Below are 19411 nucleotides of genomic sequence, written 5' to 3'. Positions count from 1 at the left end.
ATTACAAGTTACGGAGTTTGGTTTAACTACGGACGAAAATGGAGTAATATCAGCAGCTAGTAGTTTATATCAACAAGAAGAAAGAATTGTGGAAAACGAGACAATTACTTGCAGTTCAGTAACACCAAATTTACAAAGACCTAATGATTGCACCCCAGATCTCACATTAGCTGCCCTTGTTACATGTAACTCACATACCGTGTGGTACGTATGGTATACCATGTGGCGCTTCGAAGCGGTTAACTTTTTGTAGCATAGAAGAGGATAACTTCAGTTGTATCGGGTGGAAGATGACAGCGCCATACCAATATACGACTGCAATTTTCTTTTGGGGTCGAATGAAAATGGGTAATTTCTACAAATCTGAAGGGAGCTCACATCAACGGAAAGAAGCAATTCACCAAAATTTCGGAAAAACTTGATGGGATTTTTTTGTTATTGTGTGAAGTGTGAACCGGAAGGACGCCGTTTTGCCACAACACATTCTGTCCAAAATGAAAACTGCTAGAACACCCTTTCTTGCTTTTGAAGGACAATTACTCTAACAAGGATTCATCATACAAGTTCGACCTCATATAGACTTTTTAGGCCTTACTGTAAAGATAATTTCATTAATGAACTATTTTATATCTATAATAATTATATATGGTTTTCAGGATATTTGCTAGAAACTGTAATTTTTGTCACCTTTCAAGGGCAAAACCTCTAACAATAAGTAATCCTACATCTTCAACCCAATGAAGACTATATATATGTATATGGTGGCCATGTTTTTTTTGACAATGAATAAAAAATCCAAACCCTGTCTTTGTGCAAGAGGGAACATTCTTGCCAACTTTCATTATAATCTGTAGAGCAGTTTGAAGAAAAGTTTAAAGACACTGATGACCAATGTCAAGTGATGGCAATAGCTTACATTGCTCTTTGGGCGAGGTGAGCTGCATATGTAATACAAAGACATAAAACCTTACACTAGTACTCGGTAAATATATTTTATTTGCATCTCTGCATTGTACAAATCTATACTTTGTAGGATTTTAAAGCTGGACTAAAATTAAGTATGAACAAGTATTGTACATGTATTGATACTCTGAAATGAAACAAAAAAGACAGTAACGTAAGTCTTGGAAACATTACTACTGCTGATTATATATCTACCATCATTTAAGCATTGAACTCCTTACTAAGAAGGAAAGAAACTCTTCATGATAATTTCAATTGGGAGAAATAATTTTACTGCATAACTATACACAATGTATACCTTTGAATAAATATAAGATAAATATGTGATGTTTTGTCTTTGTTAATCGTCACAAAATAAAATTAAACAGCATGAATTCAAATGAAAAAAAAAAATCACTGCTCAAGATATATCAAATTATTTATAAAGGAAAAATAATCTTTTCTTACTGCTGTTTTAACTTAAAACAAAAAAGTTCCATAAATGTCTCAATATATCATTCAATTTACAATATTTATATGACTGGTATTTTTATATTTAACATAGTCCGCTATAAACATATCAAACTGTTCAGGAGTACTTTTAGCATCTCTTATACTTTATCCAAAATTTATAATTTTTTAAGCAATTTTCACACTTTACTGGATATTTGAGTTGATTTTCATACTTTTTTCATGGTCTATCCCACGGGATATAAAATAAATTTAAGTTGATCAACATGTCTCTATGTTACCTTTTCAGTAAATTTAAGTGGTCATACATAGAATGACCACCGTAATTTCAATTTTATAGTACTTATAAACTTGGAGTAAAAATGAAACTTAAATGGCATTTATGAAACAGCAGTAAAATGACTATAAAATAGCACCATTAATAAACGAATATACACCATGTGACATGATACTAATGAATTAAACATGAATAAACCAATCAATCTGTTATTGTAAGGATCACATTGATACACTTGTACTGCAGAAAAGTATTCAAACAGTTAATAAACCTGATCCAGATAAAATATCAATAAATGTTGACTGGTTATAAACTAGAAAATAAATGGTTAGGGAACTGCAAAATGTCCTGGATCTACTCTACTGATTCTTATATGGACAGGTACTTCAATCTACCAGGACCAAGTTGTGGGAATGATGCCATTGCTCTTAATTACTATTACTAATTCCTATCAAATTCCACTTTACGTTAGTACTTTCAAAGGTAATAATGACCCCTGTCCACAAAAACAGGAACCAACAGTGGGGAGGAGGGTGGTCATTAATGAGTTGTCTCCTGTAATCACCACTGATATTATCAGCCTAAATGCACTGTTTCTAAAAAGAACATATGTATGACAAAATTGTACTATATGAACAAAATAAACCCCTTACAGTCTAACAATGATTCCTTTGACCACAGAGTTAGCCATAGACATTTAAAGGTGGCTTCAAACTTCAGTTCCTCAAAAGAGATTCTAGAAATATAGTCTAATAATACAATAAACCCATTCGAAACTCCTCAGGCTTTCTCAATACACAAAAAGAAAAACCTCTGAGGCACAAGGCGGAAGAATCTCTGTCTTGAATTTGACTGATCTGATTCACAAGGACTTGATGTCATGAGATAGATCCATTAAATGGACAAAATGTACTAAAATACTGTCTTAAATATTTTTTTACATTTTACTATCCATGGCCATACACTTAAAACCACAAAAAAAAACAGGCTGCCATCTTGGATTTCACTATCAACTTCACTTTGAATACCAAAAAATAGAGTCAAACCCCTAGCTTATTTTCATTTTTAACTACACAGGAATGATCTCTGTCTCATTCTCAGTCTTGTGTCTCCTCGCAGCAGTATTATTGTACAAAGTGGAAAGTTCCACCGGCTTCATTGCTTTTGAAGAAAAGTTATTGGTCTTTATTTCTAGTGGCATGTAACATTTTTTTCAGCGCCACCTGGTAAATAGAACTATTTTGATTTACATATGACTACAATTCTGGCAAAAAATTTCATGAAGAAATCCTCTTTTCTTCAACCGAGGTTATTTTTTAGTGTTGCAGAAATGGCAGAGTAAGTTTGGATTGTAATACTTACAATAGTGTCGAATTTATTTGAGAGACAAAAAAATTAAATGTGTAACATGTGATATCAGAAATCTATGGGTAACTATATAGTGTTGTCAAGGGCAACAATGGAGTATATCCTAGATATTGTAGCCAACAGAAGGAATGCAATGAAGGCAATAAATAGATGTATATACATCAACAACTCAGGATGGTGTACAAAAATCCCTAAACAATGAGACACATCAGCAAGTAAGGATGGTGTACAAAAATCCCTGAACAATGCTACAAATCAGCAATTAGGGATGGTGTACAAAAATCCCTAAACAATGCTCTGCTATAGAAATACATTGCTTACAGCAAGTCATTACTCTTTTGAGAGTTGGCATTGTCTAATTTAAAACCTTCAAATAACAAAAAAACATAAATAAGATCAAAATGCCTGATAAATAATTCATATTAATATTATACATTAACAAAATTTCCTCGCTGAAATACCTTTTATATTGTTTTTTTTTATGAGAAAAGATACATTAAAGTTTGAATTCATGATCTACTGCAGTGTTTCAAAAATTGCTGAAAAAAAAAAAACCATGAACAAAAAATATATAACAAAACACAACAAACAAATAAAGACATAAAACAAAGTCTGATGACAAATTAATAGGACTTCATTAAATAGAAAATTTACACAGAAATTAATCAGTTAACATAAAACATACAAAAATTCCACAGTGAATTTATAATCAAATTACATTTAAAGTATGAAATATACATTTGAACATCACTACGATTCCTCAAATTCCCCCACATTGAATTTCCTGTGATAGTTAGACTAAACTATAATGCCCTTTTCAACAATCATTCAAAGTTAACCATGTTATTCACAGTATAACACAGAATTTACTGGGCCAAAAATTATTTTGTCATAAAATCACTGAAACAGAACAAAAAATCAATGTAATTTGTAACCCATGAAAATACACATAAATGATCTTAATATCTGCATTACAAAAATCTGGACAAGTGGGATTGACAGAATGGGAAAGCAACTACATGTATATCTAGTACACTTTGTCAAAGCTGTAATAGTAAATATTACACCATCATAATGCTACAGACTTTCACATTTCTAGCACAAACTTTATCAATAAATGAATTAGTTTTAAACAGATTTACAATTGTTGAACAAAACAAAAAACCTATGGTTTAATTAGTCATTAACTAGAATCTAAATAAAAAGAAGATCAAACTAACAAATCTAAAAGAGTCTTAACAAAACTGAGGTAGAAATCAAATGAAAAAACTCTTGCATAAAACCCAACCTATTTTAGCTTAAAATAGCATGTAAATTCCAGTGCTTGAAATTGTAAAATTCTATTCTATATAATTGAGTTTTCTGAGATTAAAGATACTGTGAACACAACTATATTGTAATAGTAGGCTAAAAATTTGGCCAATCTTGACATTTTTAGTATTTTGTATCAAGGTAGCTTTGTTTGTATGGAATGAATGAAAACTAATCATAAGTTATTAAAGTTTTCGAGATTTGTCTTGTGTCAAAAGTTTAGGGAATTCAAAAACTTCATTAAAAATATAAAAAAATACACCAAATCTTAAACTATAAAATGTTTATGTATCTTGCAGGTCAACATCAACTAATGTGTTTCTATGGCAACAGGCATTGACATAAGTACCAGACAGGAAGTGACTGGGTCATGTGATCTGACCAAGATGTCTGACAGAAAGGCAAATGCCAGGTGACCTGTCATTTGTTTATTGTCTTTGATTGAGGTCAGGTGTATTTCTAGTGTTTTATATCATCATCGGTGCTGTCATCTGTCATCACTGTCACCAAAGACTCCAATTCTTTCCCAATTTCTCCTGCTGATTGGAACAGACTGCCTACATTATTATTTTTAGCTGAAATTCAAAGGATAATTGAATATTTACAAATTCTTTCTACAGACATCCCGAAGGCTTATAAATTATTTCACAATAGAATACTTTTTAATTTTAGAATTCTCTACTGATGGAACAGGACAATCTCATCCTTTCACCTACTGTTAAATCTAGTTTTATTGTTGGAGTTTATATTGTAAGTGCATTAGTTTTTTTATATATAATTGTATATCATTCTGTTGTCTACATTGCATTTATTGAAGATTACCATTTCCTGTCATCACACTTTGCCTGTAATGACTATGAATTCTGATGTCTTTGAATAGTTTTTCTGTTTTGATATTTCAGTATTTTTTCCAGATGTTTTATAATTTATGTAACTAATAGAGGACATTTCTATTGAGACAAAAGTGTACATCATACATGGTTTTGGTTTGACCAGTTCTTGGTGAGAGTTAATTGTCAATGTAGCATCATTTTTTAATAACTGTTTTGCTAATGCATGCATTCAAATTTTTGTTTAATCCCTAAATTTTGTTTTACTTATTTCTTTTTCTGATGAACTTAAATTTACAAAAAAGCTATTTTTACTCACTGACAATTTACAACTTTAGCTGCTTTTTTTTTTTTTGTAAATCCCAATATCAATGGGTGAATGACAACAGTACCAAAGGCTGACATTGATAAAATTTCTGGGTGTCAGTATGAAGCATATTGATATTATCTTCTATTAAGCATATATATATGGCAAGCCAAAGTGGACAAAAATGAGTGTTTTCTAATATTACAAAAATAAATTTTTAATACTACAAATTCATTTTTTAATATTACAAATTTGATTTCTAATATTACAAAACCCCTATTTAATATTAAAAAATCATTTTTTGATATTAAAAATTCAAATAAATTTCTAATATTAAAAAAAAAACATTTTCTAATATTACAAAATATTAATTTTTGTCCACTTTGGCTTGCCATACATATAACCATAGGAACATAATATCTCAGACAGTCTCCAAGACTTAATTCTTAACAAATTCAATTATATCTGCTTGTCACAAATGGTTACTGATTAATCTTTCTGTTGACTCACATTTAGGTGAAGAATATGTACTTGTGCTGGTATTGGGTAAAATATCACTCAAGTCTGATGTATCTTCTCTGTGATCTGAAGTAAAAATAATCTAATGAAACTGATCTAAACCAAACCCTGAAACAAACCCCAAAATCTGTGTAAACCAAACCCCGAAAAAGTCCCCAAACCTGACAACTAAACCCTGAAACAGTCCCCAAACTTGTTTTAAACATACCCTAAACCTGTCTAAACCAAACCCTGAAATAATCCTCAAACCCGTCAAAACCAACCCTGAAACAATCCCCAAACTTGTCTAAACCAAACCCTGAAACAATTCCCAAACCTGTCTAAACCAAACATAGAAACAATCATCAAACCTGTCTAAACCAACCCTGAAACAATCCCAAAATCTGTATAAACCAAACCCTGAAACAACCCCCAAACCTGTCTAAACCAAACCCTGAAATATTTCCCACACCCATCTAAACCAAAGCCTGAAACAATCCCTAAACCGGTTTAAATCAAACCATGAAACAATCCTCAAACCTGTATAAACCAAACACTGAAACAATTCCAAAATTTGTCTAAACCAAACCATTGACCCACTCTTGTGACAGAAAATAGGTTATTTCTAATAATACTATGGTCTAATAAAATGAATGATGCATTGTCTATTAACTTAAAAATGGTCCATCTACCCATGCCCACATGGGTCATTTGTCATTTTTGCATTTTTTGATGCCACAGGCCCATGACCCCCTCCAAAAGTGATCATTCATTTCAATCCAATTTCCAGTCTAAAGAGACCCTGCAAACACCTGGACAACTGTCGCTGAATGCCAGAGGAGACAAATATGTCCTAACCACAAAATATCCTGTCTATCTCCAACATTTTTTATTCATTTCAGTTTTCCATCTTTAAGTGTAGGGTTGATTCTTAAGGAGGGATAGTGTGAAACTTTACAAGAACTATAGGCATTCATCTGTGGAGTTGATTCTTAAGGTGGGATAGTGTGAAACTTTACAAGAACTATGGCCATTCATCTGTGGGGTTGATTCTAAAGGTTGGAGAGTTAAAAGTTTTATTTGAACTGTGGCCATTTATCTGTGGGGTTGATTCTAAAGGTTGGAGAGTTTAAAGTTTTATCTGAACTGTAGCCATTTATCTGTGGGATTTATTCCAATGTTTTACCTGAACTATGGCCATTCATATGTGGGGTAGATTCTAAAGGTGGCGAGAATCTAAAATTGGTCTGCCCTGGTACAGAGCTCTGTGATGAAGGTGTGGTAGGCATGGATGAACCTACTGAGGCACTGGGGTCTGCTGCTGGCTGAAAAAAAATAAAACATTTTAATTTTTTAATTAGAACTTGCTCAGTCAAAAATATTAAATACATTGTAGTTGCCAGTCTACCTCAGGCTGCGACAAGATGAAAAACAGTACCAAGATGCAAGTTGTTGTTTGCACAGGAAGTTGATATGGGACAGCATATCAAATTGTTTAAAAAGTATATTCCATCTGTATAAAGCCACATACCAAGGATATCATTGTGTCCAGTGGGAAGTACGAATCTGTGACAAAAATTTTTTGACATAAGGAAGGAATGGGTGGTTCCAATATGCAACCCACTTGATAGGTTGTATAAAACAATTACTATAATATAGCATTTATATTGATAGTTCATGTGATGCCAGCATTGATCAATAATGCCATTTATGAAACCCCTAAATTACTGAGGCTTCATTCCTTGTATAACATAAGTAAGAACTTTGTAGTGCTGGATTTGGCTTCCTGAACAGTATTTGTTATATCTTTTGGTAATCATTTACTAACACCACAGTTTGCATCATCAGGCCTATAAGCTACAGGTGATACACTCTTGGGGAACACATTACCAGGCCTATTATCTACAGGTGATACATTCTAGAGGAACAAGTCACCAGGCCTATTAGCTACTGGTGATACACTTTAGAGGAACACATCACCAGGCCTATTAGCTACATTGATACACTCTAGGGGAACATACCACCAGGCCTATTAGCAACAGGTGATACACTCTAGAGGATCATGTCACCAGGCCTGTTAGCTACAGATGATACACTCTAAAGGAACATGTCACCAGGCCTGTAAGCAACAGGTGATACACTCTAGAGGAACACATCACCAGGCCTATTAGCTACAGGTGATACACTCTTGGGGAACAAATCACCAGGCCTATTAGCAACAGGTCATACACTCTAGTGGAATACACCACCAGGCCTATTAGCTACAGGTGATACACTCTTGGGGAACATATCACCAGGCCTATTAGCACCAGGTGATACATTCTACAGGAACAAGTCACCAGGCCTATTAGCTACTGGTGATACACTCTAGAGGAACACATCACCAGGCCTATTAGCTACAATGATACACTCTAGGGGAACACACTACCAGGCCTATTAGCAACAGGTGATACACTCTAGGGGAACAAGTCACCAGGCCTATTAGCTACTGGTGATACACTTTAGAGGAACACATCACCAGGCCTATTAGCTACATTGATACACTCTAGGGGAACATACCACCAGGCCTATTAGCAACAGGTGATACACTCTAGAGGATCATGTCACCAGGCCTGTTAGCTACAGATGATACACTCTAAAGGAACATGTCACCAGGCCTGTAAGCAACAGGTGATACACTCTAGAGGAACATGTCACCAGGCCTGTTAGCTACAGGTGATACACTCCAGAGGAACACATCACCAGGCCTGTAAGCAACAGGTAATACACTCTACAGGAACACATCACCAGGCCTATTAGCTACAGTGATACATTCTAGAGGAACACGCACCAGGCCTATTAGCAACGGGTGATACACTCTTGGGGAACACATCATCAGGCCTATTAGCAACATATGATACACTCTAGGGGAATACGTCACCAGGCCTATTAGCTACAGGTGATACACTCTTGGGGAACACATCACCAGGCCTATTAGCTACAGTGATACACTCTAGGGGAACACGCCACCAGGTCTATTAGCAACAGGTGATACACTCTAGAGGAACATGTCACCAGGCCTGTTAGCTACAGGTGATACACTCCAGAGGAACACGTCACCAGGCCTGTAAGCAACAGGTAATACATTCTTGATGAACACATATTCTGTACTAATCAACTGTTGGTTAACAGACTTTACTACATGTTGTAGATGAGAAGAACTGCTGGCTGTGCACTGATCATTTAAACCAAATATGAAGTTACAGGTGTAATTGTGCTTGGTATACCCCCACTCGTACAGCAAGATGATATCAGACAGCAACCAATCTGACGTATTCACCATTGCCTGTGAAAGTACTTTAATTCGTAGATAACAATTTTTGTGGATTAGGAAAGAAACACAAGTATGTGGATTCTTGAATTTGTGGTTTTGAAGTTTACAGTATACACATCAATGGGATTCTCCTTTTTGTTTGGAACCAAATTTTTTGGTATGGCCTACTCATGAATATCCTGAAAATTCAATATATCAAGAGGTGGGGTGTTAAAAATGGATGATTTCAAGAATTTGATAATTCTGCAGTTAGTTTTAAAAGATTATTATTATGTTTCCTTTTAACCTAGTTTGTATATTGTACAATTCTTTAATTACCTCATTTTTGGACAATGCTGCCAGTATAAACACTTTTTATGTTCAAGCACATCCCAATACAAATGCCCAAACTATTTACAGCAATCCATTTTAAAGTTTACTGGAGATTGTTGCTGCTTTATGATACATTGGAAAATCGAGAACAGACAGACAGACAGGACTTTGTTTTTCTAATATCCTACCTGATCCAATAGTTGTCGTAACCGTAGCAACTGAGCTTCTAACTGTTTATTGTGGTCCTCCAGAATTTTCATTCTTGATTCCAACCGACTTTTATGCTGCCGTAATAATTTGGCCTCAGCAATCATTTCTGCATCTCGATTAACAGAAGATTCTGTATCATTGTCACTAGAATATCCTGAATGTCCATTCACTTGATGTTCCTTGGCCTGTTTTAAACGATCATATTCTTTCTGTAGCGATCGATTTTCATCTTCTAAATCTTTGATCATTGCTTCTAACTCTGATTTCTGGTCAGAATCTACGACCATCATAATCTGCATGGGACTTTTTAGCTGCAATTGTTACACAGAATACTTAATATAGGATTAATCACAGAATACGTATCTTATACTTGTAGATTAATTCATTTGATAAATTGATAAAAAATATTGTATTCACATTAGGTGTAATGATGGACGTTAATCATTTCTTTTATCAATGATTTGATGGATAAATAAAATCATTAATGCCTTCCTCCATGTACCTTTCACAAAAAATGACCAGAGAACCATTTGAATGTCCTTTGTGTTAGGTCAAAGGCTAGATTTTGTGTTATTGCTAATTACTACTTGGATGGTTGCCTCATTTCCAAACAACTTAATACTTCACTACAGTGAATCCAAATCACACCTAGAAACCTTAGACAACTTCTGAAATGTTTAGAACCTTTCAAACACCATCCTAACCCTTCCTACAGACTGACAGGGGTTAGTTTAGACCGGTGTAAAATAAGAGAGTTCATGGGTAGATTATATCTTCTGCTAATATATATCTGTTAAAATAGAAGGGTTGAAGTGTTAAATACAAAATACTTACAGCATGACTTGATAAATCACCATTCAAACTCTGGCAGTACTGGGCAATTAGATGGTGTTCATCTTCTCTGAAGGAATAAAGAATTAATTAATCACTAGCACAAAAATAAATTGAATTACTCTCCTGCATAATTAATAATTAAAGACAAATAATAAGGCCACCTGTTACAGTATGATTTGATTTTTGTTTAATCAACAGTATTATAATTTGACTTGTCATTCAGGGAGCACAATTTGATTTGTTTAAGGAGGGCCCTTGAATCATTTGTTTAAAAAAGAGTAACATGACACAACATATATGCTAGCCTTGTAAAAATTCTATGACCTTGACCTCCAACCTTTGACTGGTAATTTATAGGAGTCTAGATATTTCAATGCAATAAATCTTTTTTCATCAAATCCATAGAGAAAAAAAAGAATACTGTGGAGTGTTCATAGGGTTGTAACTGCCAGACAGCAGGATGACTTCATGGTTATTGGGATAGCTACTTAATAAAAAGATGTGGGTTACACTAGTACCCCTAAGGGAAATGTTGAACCAAATACACAAGATTGTTAATTCTATGTTCAATTTACTGGTTAAGTTAAGACAATGAGCAATGGTTTCCTGCAGTCTAAAAAATATTGAGTACATAAGGTCAGGAAACTGTTACGGAATGATTGACAGCTAGAATAATGGACATAATTTTAGAATATAAAAAAAGACTTACGATTCAGGAGTGGGTGAAGCCTGCCTTTTTTCTACCTCGGCTAAACTGAAATACACACAAGAGCAAATTAATAAGTATGGATTCAAAAGAACTGAAATTAACACACAAGCAAAGTACTAAGTATGATTTGAGGAAGGACAACTGTTGACATTGTTAGTTCATTGCTCGACTACACACAGTCCTTGTGATCTCACTTATTACTAAATAAATCCAGTTCAAAACAAACTTGGATCAGCTTTAGATGTTTGTATATATATATTTAACTGTTCTCATTTCTGTAAAGTGAATGTTGAAGTTTTTAATACTGATTGTATAAAGCAACAGAAACAAAGCCATGTAATTTGTTTAGTGTCCAGGAAGTAGTTTACAGAAAGCAAAGCCAAGTAATTTTTTTAGTGTCCAGGAAGTAGTTTACAGAAAGCAAATTCAAATAATTTGTTTAGTGTCCAGGAAGAAGTTTACAGAAAGCAAAGCCAAGTAATTTGTTTAGTGTCCAGGAATTAGTTTACAGAAAGCAAAGCCAAGTAATTTGTTTAGTGTCCAGGAAGAAGTTTACAGAAAGCAAAGCCAAGTAATTTGTTTAGTGTCCAGGAAGAAGTTTACAGAAAGCAAAGCCAAGTAATTTGTTTAGTGTCCAGGAAGAAGTTTACAGAAAGCAAAGCCAAGTAATTTGTTTAGTGTCCAGGAATTAGTTTACAGAAAGCAAAGCCAAGTAATTTGTTTAGTGTCTAGGAATTAGTTTACAGAAAGCAAAGCCAAGTAATTTGTTTAATGTCCAGGAATTAGTTTACAGAAAGCAAAGCCAAGTAATTTGTTTAGTGTCTAGGAATTAGTTTACAGAAAGCAAAGAAACAAATTAATTAGTATTTGGGAAATTATTTACAAAAGGAACAAAACAAATCAAGCTGTATTAATGTTTTTTTTTACATAAATCAACAAATTCAGAGACATCTTAATATTTTCTTGACCAGGGATTTTGAACATACTCACCGACTTGCATACAACTCTAAGCGGGAATGCATATCTTGTGATGAAATACTATGTTGTGGTGATGGTGATGGGCTGTAATTAGATAAGATTTGAAAACGTGTTAATTATATAACTCATGAAGATGAGTATAGTTAACACAGGTTGATTTAACTTGTTTTTTGTTGTTGCTGAAACTAAGTACAATATTTAGTAATGTATATATCAACATTAACATGTGGATATTTTGGGTATACATGCATTAAAATTGTACATATATAAACAATGACAAAGCAAAGACTTGTATTATATGGATGATACTTAGAACCTCAGCTGAATGTTAAGTACAAGTACATGTAGTTGTTATTATAACAAGTGAATTTATAATTAGGTTTTAAGCCAAAAAAACTACATGTTTGATGGAACTGGTATATATCCATCAAAACAATGTAACAAAAATGTTATAGTCAGTTAACAGAAGTATAGTATAGTATTATTACGCAAGTTCTTCCATATTGGCTTAGTTATTGGTCTGAGGATAGCCATATTGGTCAGAGGATAGCTATTTGCTAGCCACGGATCAATAAGTCAGCCAATATGACAAACCTTACGCAATTATACCTTTATTGGCTATCTTGTCCAATAGGTCATACTGGCCTGGGCTGGGCGAATATGACGGATTGCACGGGTACAAGCCATACAGGACTGCTAAATCCTGTATTGGACGGCTAAGTCCTGTATAGGACAGCTAAATCCTGTATTGGTGCACTTATATATTTAGTATTGTATTGGCAGCTTTGATCATATTTAGGCTTAATATTTGATTGTTAGTCAATAAATGTATAGATTTATGGTTAGCTGTGGACTTAATCAACAAAGTTTAAATGTATTTATTTACTGTCAGCTGCAGACTTTATAATGAAAATAAATCAGAAGTTTCAAATTTATCAAATATAAAGAAACTTTAGTTGACATAACTCAAAGAGAAATAGACAACAATACCTAAACAGAACAATGTAAATAATACCCTTGGTATACAACAGACTAGTATAAGGAAGGGCGGGAGAGGGGTTATCCAGTCAGTGGAGGGGTGGGTACATCCAGCACAAGAGGGATAGAGAGAAATTATCCAGTCAGTGTAGGGGTGGGGATATCCAGCACAAGGAAGGATAGAGATGGGATATCCAGTCAGTGTAGTGGTGGGTATATCCAGCACAAGGAGGGGGAAGAGAGGAGTTATCCAGTCAGTGTAGGGGTGGGGATATCCAGCACAAGGAGGGGTAAGGGAGGGGTTATCTAGTCAGTGTAGGGCAGGGGATATCCAGCACAAGAAGGGATAGAGAGGAGTTATCCAGTAGGTGTAGGAGTGAGGCATATACAGCACAAGGATGGGTAAGAGAGGAGTTATCCAGTCAGTGTAGGGGTGGGGATATCCAGCACAAAGAGGTGTAAGAGAGGAATTATCCAGTCAGTATAGGGGTGAGGATATCCAGCACAAGGAGGGGTAAGAGAAGAGTTATCCAGTCAGTGTAGGGGTGAGGATATCCAGCAAAAGAAGAGGTAAGAGAGGAGTTATCCAGTCAGTGTAGGGGTGGGGATATCCAGCACAAGGAGGGGTAAGAGAGGAGTTATCCAGTCAGTGTAGGGGTGAGGATAACCAGCACAAGGAGGGGTAAGAGGGGAGTTATCCAGTCAGTGCAGGGGTGGGTTATCATTATATTCTTTCAAAAATCTATTATATACCGGTATATAGTTCCCGTTACTAAGAAATACCTGATGCAGGAGTTGTAGCAATTCAGAAATAGACAGTCCATACTACTGATCCAGGAAGAGAAATTCAACACTTTTATTTAATCAGAAATACTGATCCAGGAACACTTCATTGTATTTATTGTTGTTACTACAGAATCACTCATTCCTTTGCTTCATTTATATCCAGAAACAGAAACTTCAAACATCAAAGTAACCATCATCCAGAACTATTTGAGTTTCAAGAAGAAGGAATATAAAAGTTCTTAATATAGCCAGGTTACTAATCAAGTAACTCATCCTAAGATCTAACTGAAACTTTTTTCAGATGTAAAATCCAGACAAGAAGAACTGAGGAGAGAAAAGAACAAAGTCCCTTGAAAGTCCAACGACCAATCAAATCACAATCCCAAGAGATGTGTACATGTATGACTCAGAAATTCTCAACTGCAGAAAATGGAAAACTAAGTGCTATTCAAATACCAATCCTATTCCATTTAAGTAGGAAGCTAAAACCAAACTTTTTATTTTATAAACTAGTATTGACTTAGAAAATGTATTTCTATTGATTTTATGACAAACTCAATGACTTCCGAAAGTGTTGCAGCAGGAGAAAAAAAATACATTTAAACATGAATAGATACAGAGACATGATGTCATAGATTGGATAAGTGACTCATGTTTGCCGACTAAGAATCATTCCACATGTATTGAAATTTCTTCACTTCGCCAAAACAGGCATGTTGAACAAGTATAGATCAGACTGTCGATCACATTGTCTAAATCTAACGACAACATTACTAATTGGAATTCAATCAATGTCTGCCTGCAATTCAATGAGTTAAGTATACACAGTGGTAGAAAATGCAAGCATACAATTCATAGAAACCTAAAATTTCAAGGGAATGTTTTTTTTAATACCTTATATCATAGATAGAGGAACAATTTCCAGTCTGAATGTGTAAACAGCCCCACTGTCCTCCTGAATACAGTACATTACTGATTACTTTACAGATTACAGATTAGATATAACAAGAATAGATATGGTGAATATGTCAAAGAGACTACAATCCAACTGAGACGAAAATATCGGGCCTGAAGGCCACCCATTGGTCTTCAATGAACGAGGAAACCCTCATACCACAGGGTAGACTGCAGCTGGCCCAAAAACATCATTATACATAGTACAGTGAAAGAGTTGTCCCTATATACTCTAGTAAAATACATTTATGATCATTTTACAGAATACAGTACATTACTGATTACTTTACACATTACTGTTTACATTACATTAATGATTACCAAACATTACTGTACATTTCTGATTTTCCTAATTACAGTACATTACTGATTACTTTACAGGTTACAGTACATTACTGATTAAAGAACTTGAGCATATGTATTTCAAATATGTACCTTTTCCTTTTATTAACGCATTGTCAGTAGTTGAAACTTTATAAAGTAGTTGAAAAATTGACTTAAATCATAGAAACAGCTATTATCTCTTTTTTTGAATAGTACAGATACAAAATTTTGAAATAAATACATGCTGAAGTTAAAATTTAAACTCTTCATTGATATGAAACTCTTTTAACAATATATATAACAATTAACAACAAAACTTCTTATAAAATAAGAGGAACAATGCCAGAGAAAAACTGAAATTATAATACAAATCACCAGAGACAAACTGACCTTATAATACTGATCACCAGAGAGAAACTGACCTTATAAAAGGGGTCATCAGAGACAAACTGACCTTATAATAAGGGTCACCAGAGACAAACTGACCTTATAATAGGGGTCACCTGAGACAAACTGACCTTATAATAGGGGTCACCAGAGACAAACTGACCTTATAATAAGGATCATATTTTGCAAACTGACCTTATAATACGGACCGTATTTTACAAATGATTGTAAATCTCACTGTTGATTAAAAGGCTCTACTGAGCTTATGTTAATCGTAGAAGTGAACACTATATTCATTAATATTTAATACAACCTAGTAGTGACCTAACTGATACAACAAGATAGAATTCTATAGTTACATAAAATTAATTCTGAATTAAACCCTCCTATAACATTCCATCTAATACAGTGTTTAGAAGGAGTTGGAACAACAATTCTGTGGACAGATGAACTCATCAGCAGAGGAGTGACAAGGTGTATCCTGTGGACAGATGAACTAATCAGCAGAGGAGTGACAGGGTGTATCCTGAGGACAGATGAACTAATCAGCAAAGGAGTGACAGGGTGTATCCTGTGGACAGATGAACTAATCAGCAGAGGAGTGACAGGGTGTATCCTGTGGACAGATGAACTAATCAGCAGAGGAGTGACAGGGTGTATCCTGTGGACAGATGAACTAATCAGCAGAGGAGTGACAGGGTGTATCCTGTGCACCTCAAAACTCTGTCCTATAAATAATTACTGACCACAAAATACTACAAAAATGACCAGCAAATGAAACTGAAGATGTTTTCTTTCATTGACCAAGTTTTTACTTTCAGTACATGCACTTCATTACTCCATTAAGAGCTAATACTTCTGAAAACTGATCAAAAACAATTAATTATATAGGACACATGAATGGGTCAACCTAACACAGATAAGTACCTCCTTACCTGTTATTGTGGGTAATTAATCCCATAATCCTTAAATATCCAATCAATGAAATAATTATTTGTCAAATTTACATGGAATGTCACCAACAAAACGAGCTTTGTTGCAGAATTAAATCAATTGTTGACTAGCAACCATTCAACAATCTGCAGATTACTTCAGCCTTTGATGGAATGTAGCCTTTCATCTAAATTCCGACTCTGAGTACTTCATGATTGATTTTCTCTATGATTTTATCTACTGACACTTCATTTTTTTAAGCTTCATGACTTCATTGTTTATCTACTGACTCTTTCACTTTGTTGCATTATGACTTCATTATTTATCAGTTTATCCTACACTGAATATTTTTAATTAATTAAAAGAGCAGAAATCAAATATCACAACCAAAAAAGAAAAAAAGATAGACTACGAGCCTTTGAAAGCTTCAGAGGTAGCTACAGTGCCTGATGGATCAAAGTCAGGAAAAACCCCTATTAATTATAACAATCAAACATTTATTACTAAGCTGATGCTAAAATAATAAACAATCCAAGAACTCATTAGTTTAGATGTGACAGGCTTTTAAATGGTTAATGTGAGTTCAAGACCAGAGCACCATAAATAGCAACTGACAGTTCAAGATCAGAGCACCATTAATGGTTACTGACAGTTAAAGAACAGAGCACCATCAATGGTTGTTGACAATTAAAGACTAGAGGACCTTCAATGGCTACTGACAGTTTAAGACCAAACCATCATCAATGGTTACTGACAATTAAAGACCAGGGCACAATCAATGGTTACTAGCAGTTCAAGATCAGAGCACCTTCAATGGTTACTGACATTTCAAGACCCGAGCATGATCATTGGTTACTGACAGTTCAAGTCCAGAGCACCTTAAATGGTTACTGACAGTTCAAGACCAAAAAAACCTTCAATGGTAACTGGCAGTTTAAGACCAGAGCACCATCAATGGTTACTGACAGTGAAAGACCAGGGCACCATTAATGGTTACTGACAATTCAAGACCAGAGCACCATCGATGGTTACTGACAGTTTAAGACCAGAGCATCATAAATGGTTACTGACAATTAAAGACCAGATCACCATCAATGGTTACTGACAGCTAAACACCAGAGCACCATTAACGGTTACTGGCAGTTCAAGATCAGAGCACCTTCAATGGCTACTGACAGTTAAAGACTACAGCACCATCAATGGTTACTGACAGTTCAAGATCAGAGCATGATCAATGGTTACTGACAGTTCAAGTTCAGAGCACCTTCAATGGTTACTGACAGTTCAAGACCAGAGAACCTTCAATGGTAACTGACAGTTTAAGACCAGAGCACCATTAATGTTACTGACAATTCAAGACCAGAACAACATCAATGGTTACTGACAGTTTAAGACCAGAGCATCATCAATGGTTACTGACAATTCAAGATCAGAGCACCAACAATTCATGTTAAATCAAATAAACCTTTATACAAAGGAAAGTAAGATACCTTAATTAAAGCCTTTAATGTAATATTCACATCTATACAAACTGAAATCATTTAGCAAGATAGAAGCTTAACAATGCATCCAAAAATGCACTTGAACAGACAGGTAAGATGAAAGACAGTTGCTTCCTTCTGAGTAGGGATTTACGACCTCCAGAAAGACAACTAGATGCACTGGAATGGTACATGACTTCTAGAAAAATACTTAGGTACACTGGGAGGGTAAGTGCCCTTTATAGAGATATCCAGGTGCACAGGAAGGGTAAGCAACCTCTCAAAAGATCTAAGTACACTTTAAAGGTATATGACCTCTGATTTTCTGGGAAAATTTTTTTATGTCATGTCCAGCAGTTGACTGTTAAGCACAGGTCTTTGATCCTGAATCCTTGCCCTTTCAACTTCATTCCACATATTTTGTTTGTCCTTATGACAAACGTTTAGTTATTATTAGAGTACATTAAAAAAGTTGAAAGAAAGAAAGCATAAGGACTTTGAATTGAACTGAAGTTATCAAAAGGACCATGTAGTATATAAGGACCTACATGGTGTAACATATAGGGACCTGCCTGGTGTAGTATATAGGGACCCGCCCAGTGTAGTATATAATGACCTGCCCGGTGTAGTATAAAGACTAATACTTATTACATGAGAATCAGGGTTTCAAGAAAGAGAATAAGATATGCAACAAAAGTTATTTTAGATGGAAAGGGTAACAAGAGCAGGATCATAATAAGGGATGAAGGGATTGGAAACTCAATATACCTTCAAATTTAAAAAACTTATTGAATCAAAAAATATAACTGATAAAACATTGTATTGCAATACCCAATCCAAAGCGAGAGAAACAGTGTTCAAAAAAATAGTTTTCTATTCTATTAAATGACCCTGCCTGCTGTGAAGCAACTTTATAAAAAGCTTCTAACAAAATTTTGCCATTCTTTAAACTAAAGCCTAACAAAATACTAATATTCAGGGTCCCGATTTAAAAGAAATCTCAAATTTTGAATTTTCAAGTGTAAAGAATCTGATAGAAAAGTTCAAAAGGATTTTAAGAAAACACAATTTGAGATTTCTGATGAAAACAGAGCCAATAAACCTGAACTTGTAAATACTTATAAAAACATTTTCCTTATATGAACACTAGTGCAAAAATCCACCGCATTTCCCAAGACACCTTCATGCATGGTAAAAAAATTTCAACA

The 19411-nt window shown here is 34.6% G+C and overlaps 1 protein-coding gene across 11 annotated transcripts in view; it reads right to left on the bottom strand.

The window, feature by feature from the left end:
• Window positions 1–978: 978 nt before the first annotated feature.
• Window positions 979–19411, bottom strand: part of LOC148613135 (dystrophin-like) — a 236455-nt gene continuing 218022 nt past the window's right edge. For all 11 annotated transcript variants that reach the window (XM_088586300.1, XM_088586311.1, XM_088586302.1 and 8 more), the window contains 7 exons: window positions 12373–12444; window positions 11383–11427; window positions 10674–10740; window positions 9818–10150; window positions 7191–7329; window positions 6017–6091; window positions 979–4944 (listed from right to left, as the gene is read on the bottom strand). In XM_088586300.1, coding sequence (XP_088442426.1) covers window positions 4829–4944; window positions 6017–6091; window positions 7191–7329; window positions 9818–10150; window positions 10674–10740; window positions 11383–11427; window positions 12373–12444 — 847 coding nt within the window. In that variant the 3' untranslated portion in view covers window positions 979–4828. The remainder of the gene's footprint in view (window positions 4945–6016; window positions 6092–7190; window positions 7330–9817; window positions 10151–10673; window positions 10741–11382; window positions 11428–12372; window positions 12445–19411) is intronic.

Source organism: Perna viridis, chromosome 6, assembly GCF_037379345.1.
Source record: "Perna viridis isolate PV_CMFRI_1.1 ecotype Kerala chromosome 6, ASM3737934v1, whole genome shotgun sequence".
Classification (NCBI taxonomy): Eukaryota; Metazoa; Mollusca; class Bivalvia; order Mytilida; family Mytilidae; genus Perna; species Perna viridis.
The sequence above is the reverse complement of the archived record's forward strand: the minus strand, read 5'-3'. Positions and strand labels throughout refer to the sequence as shown.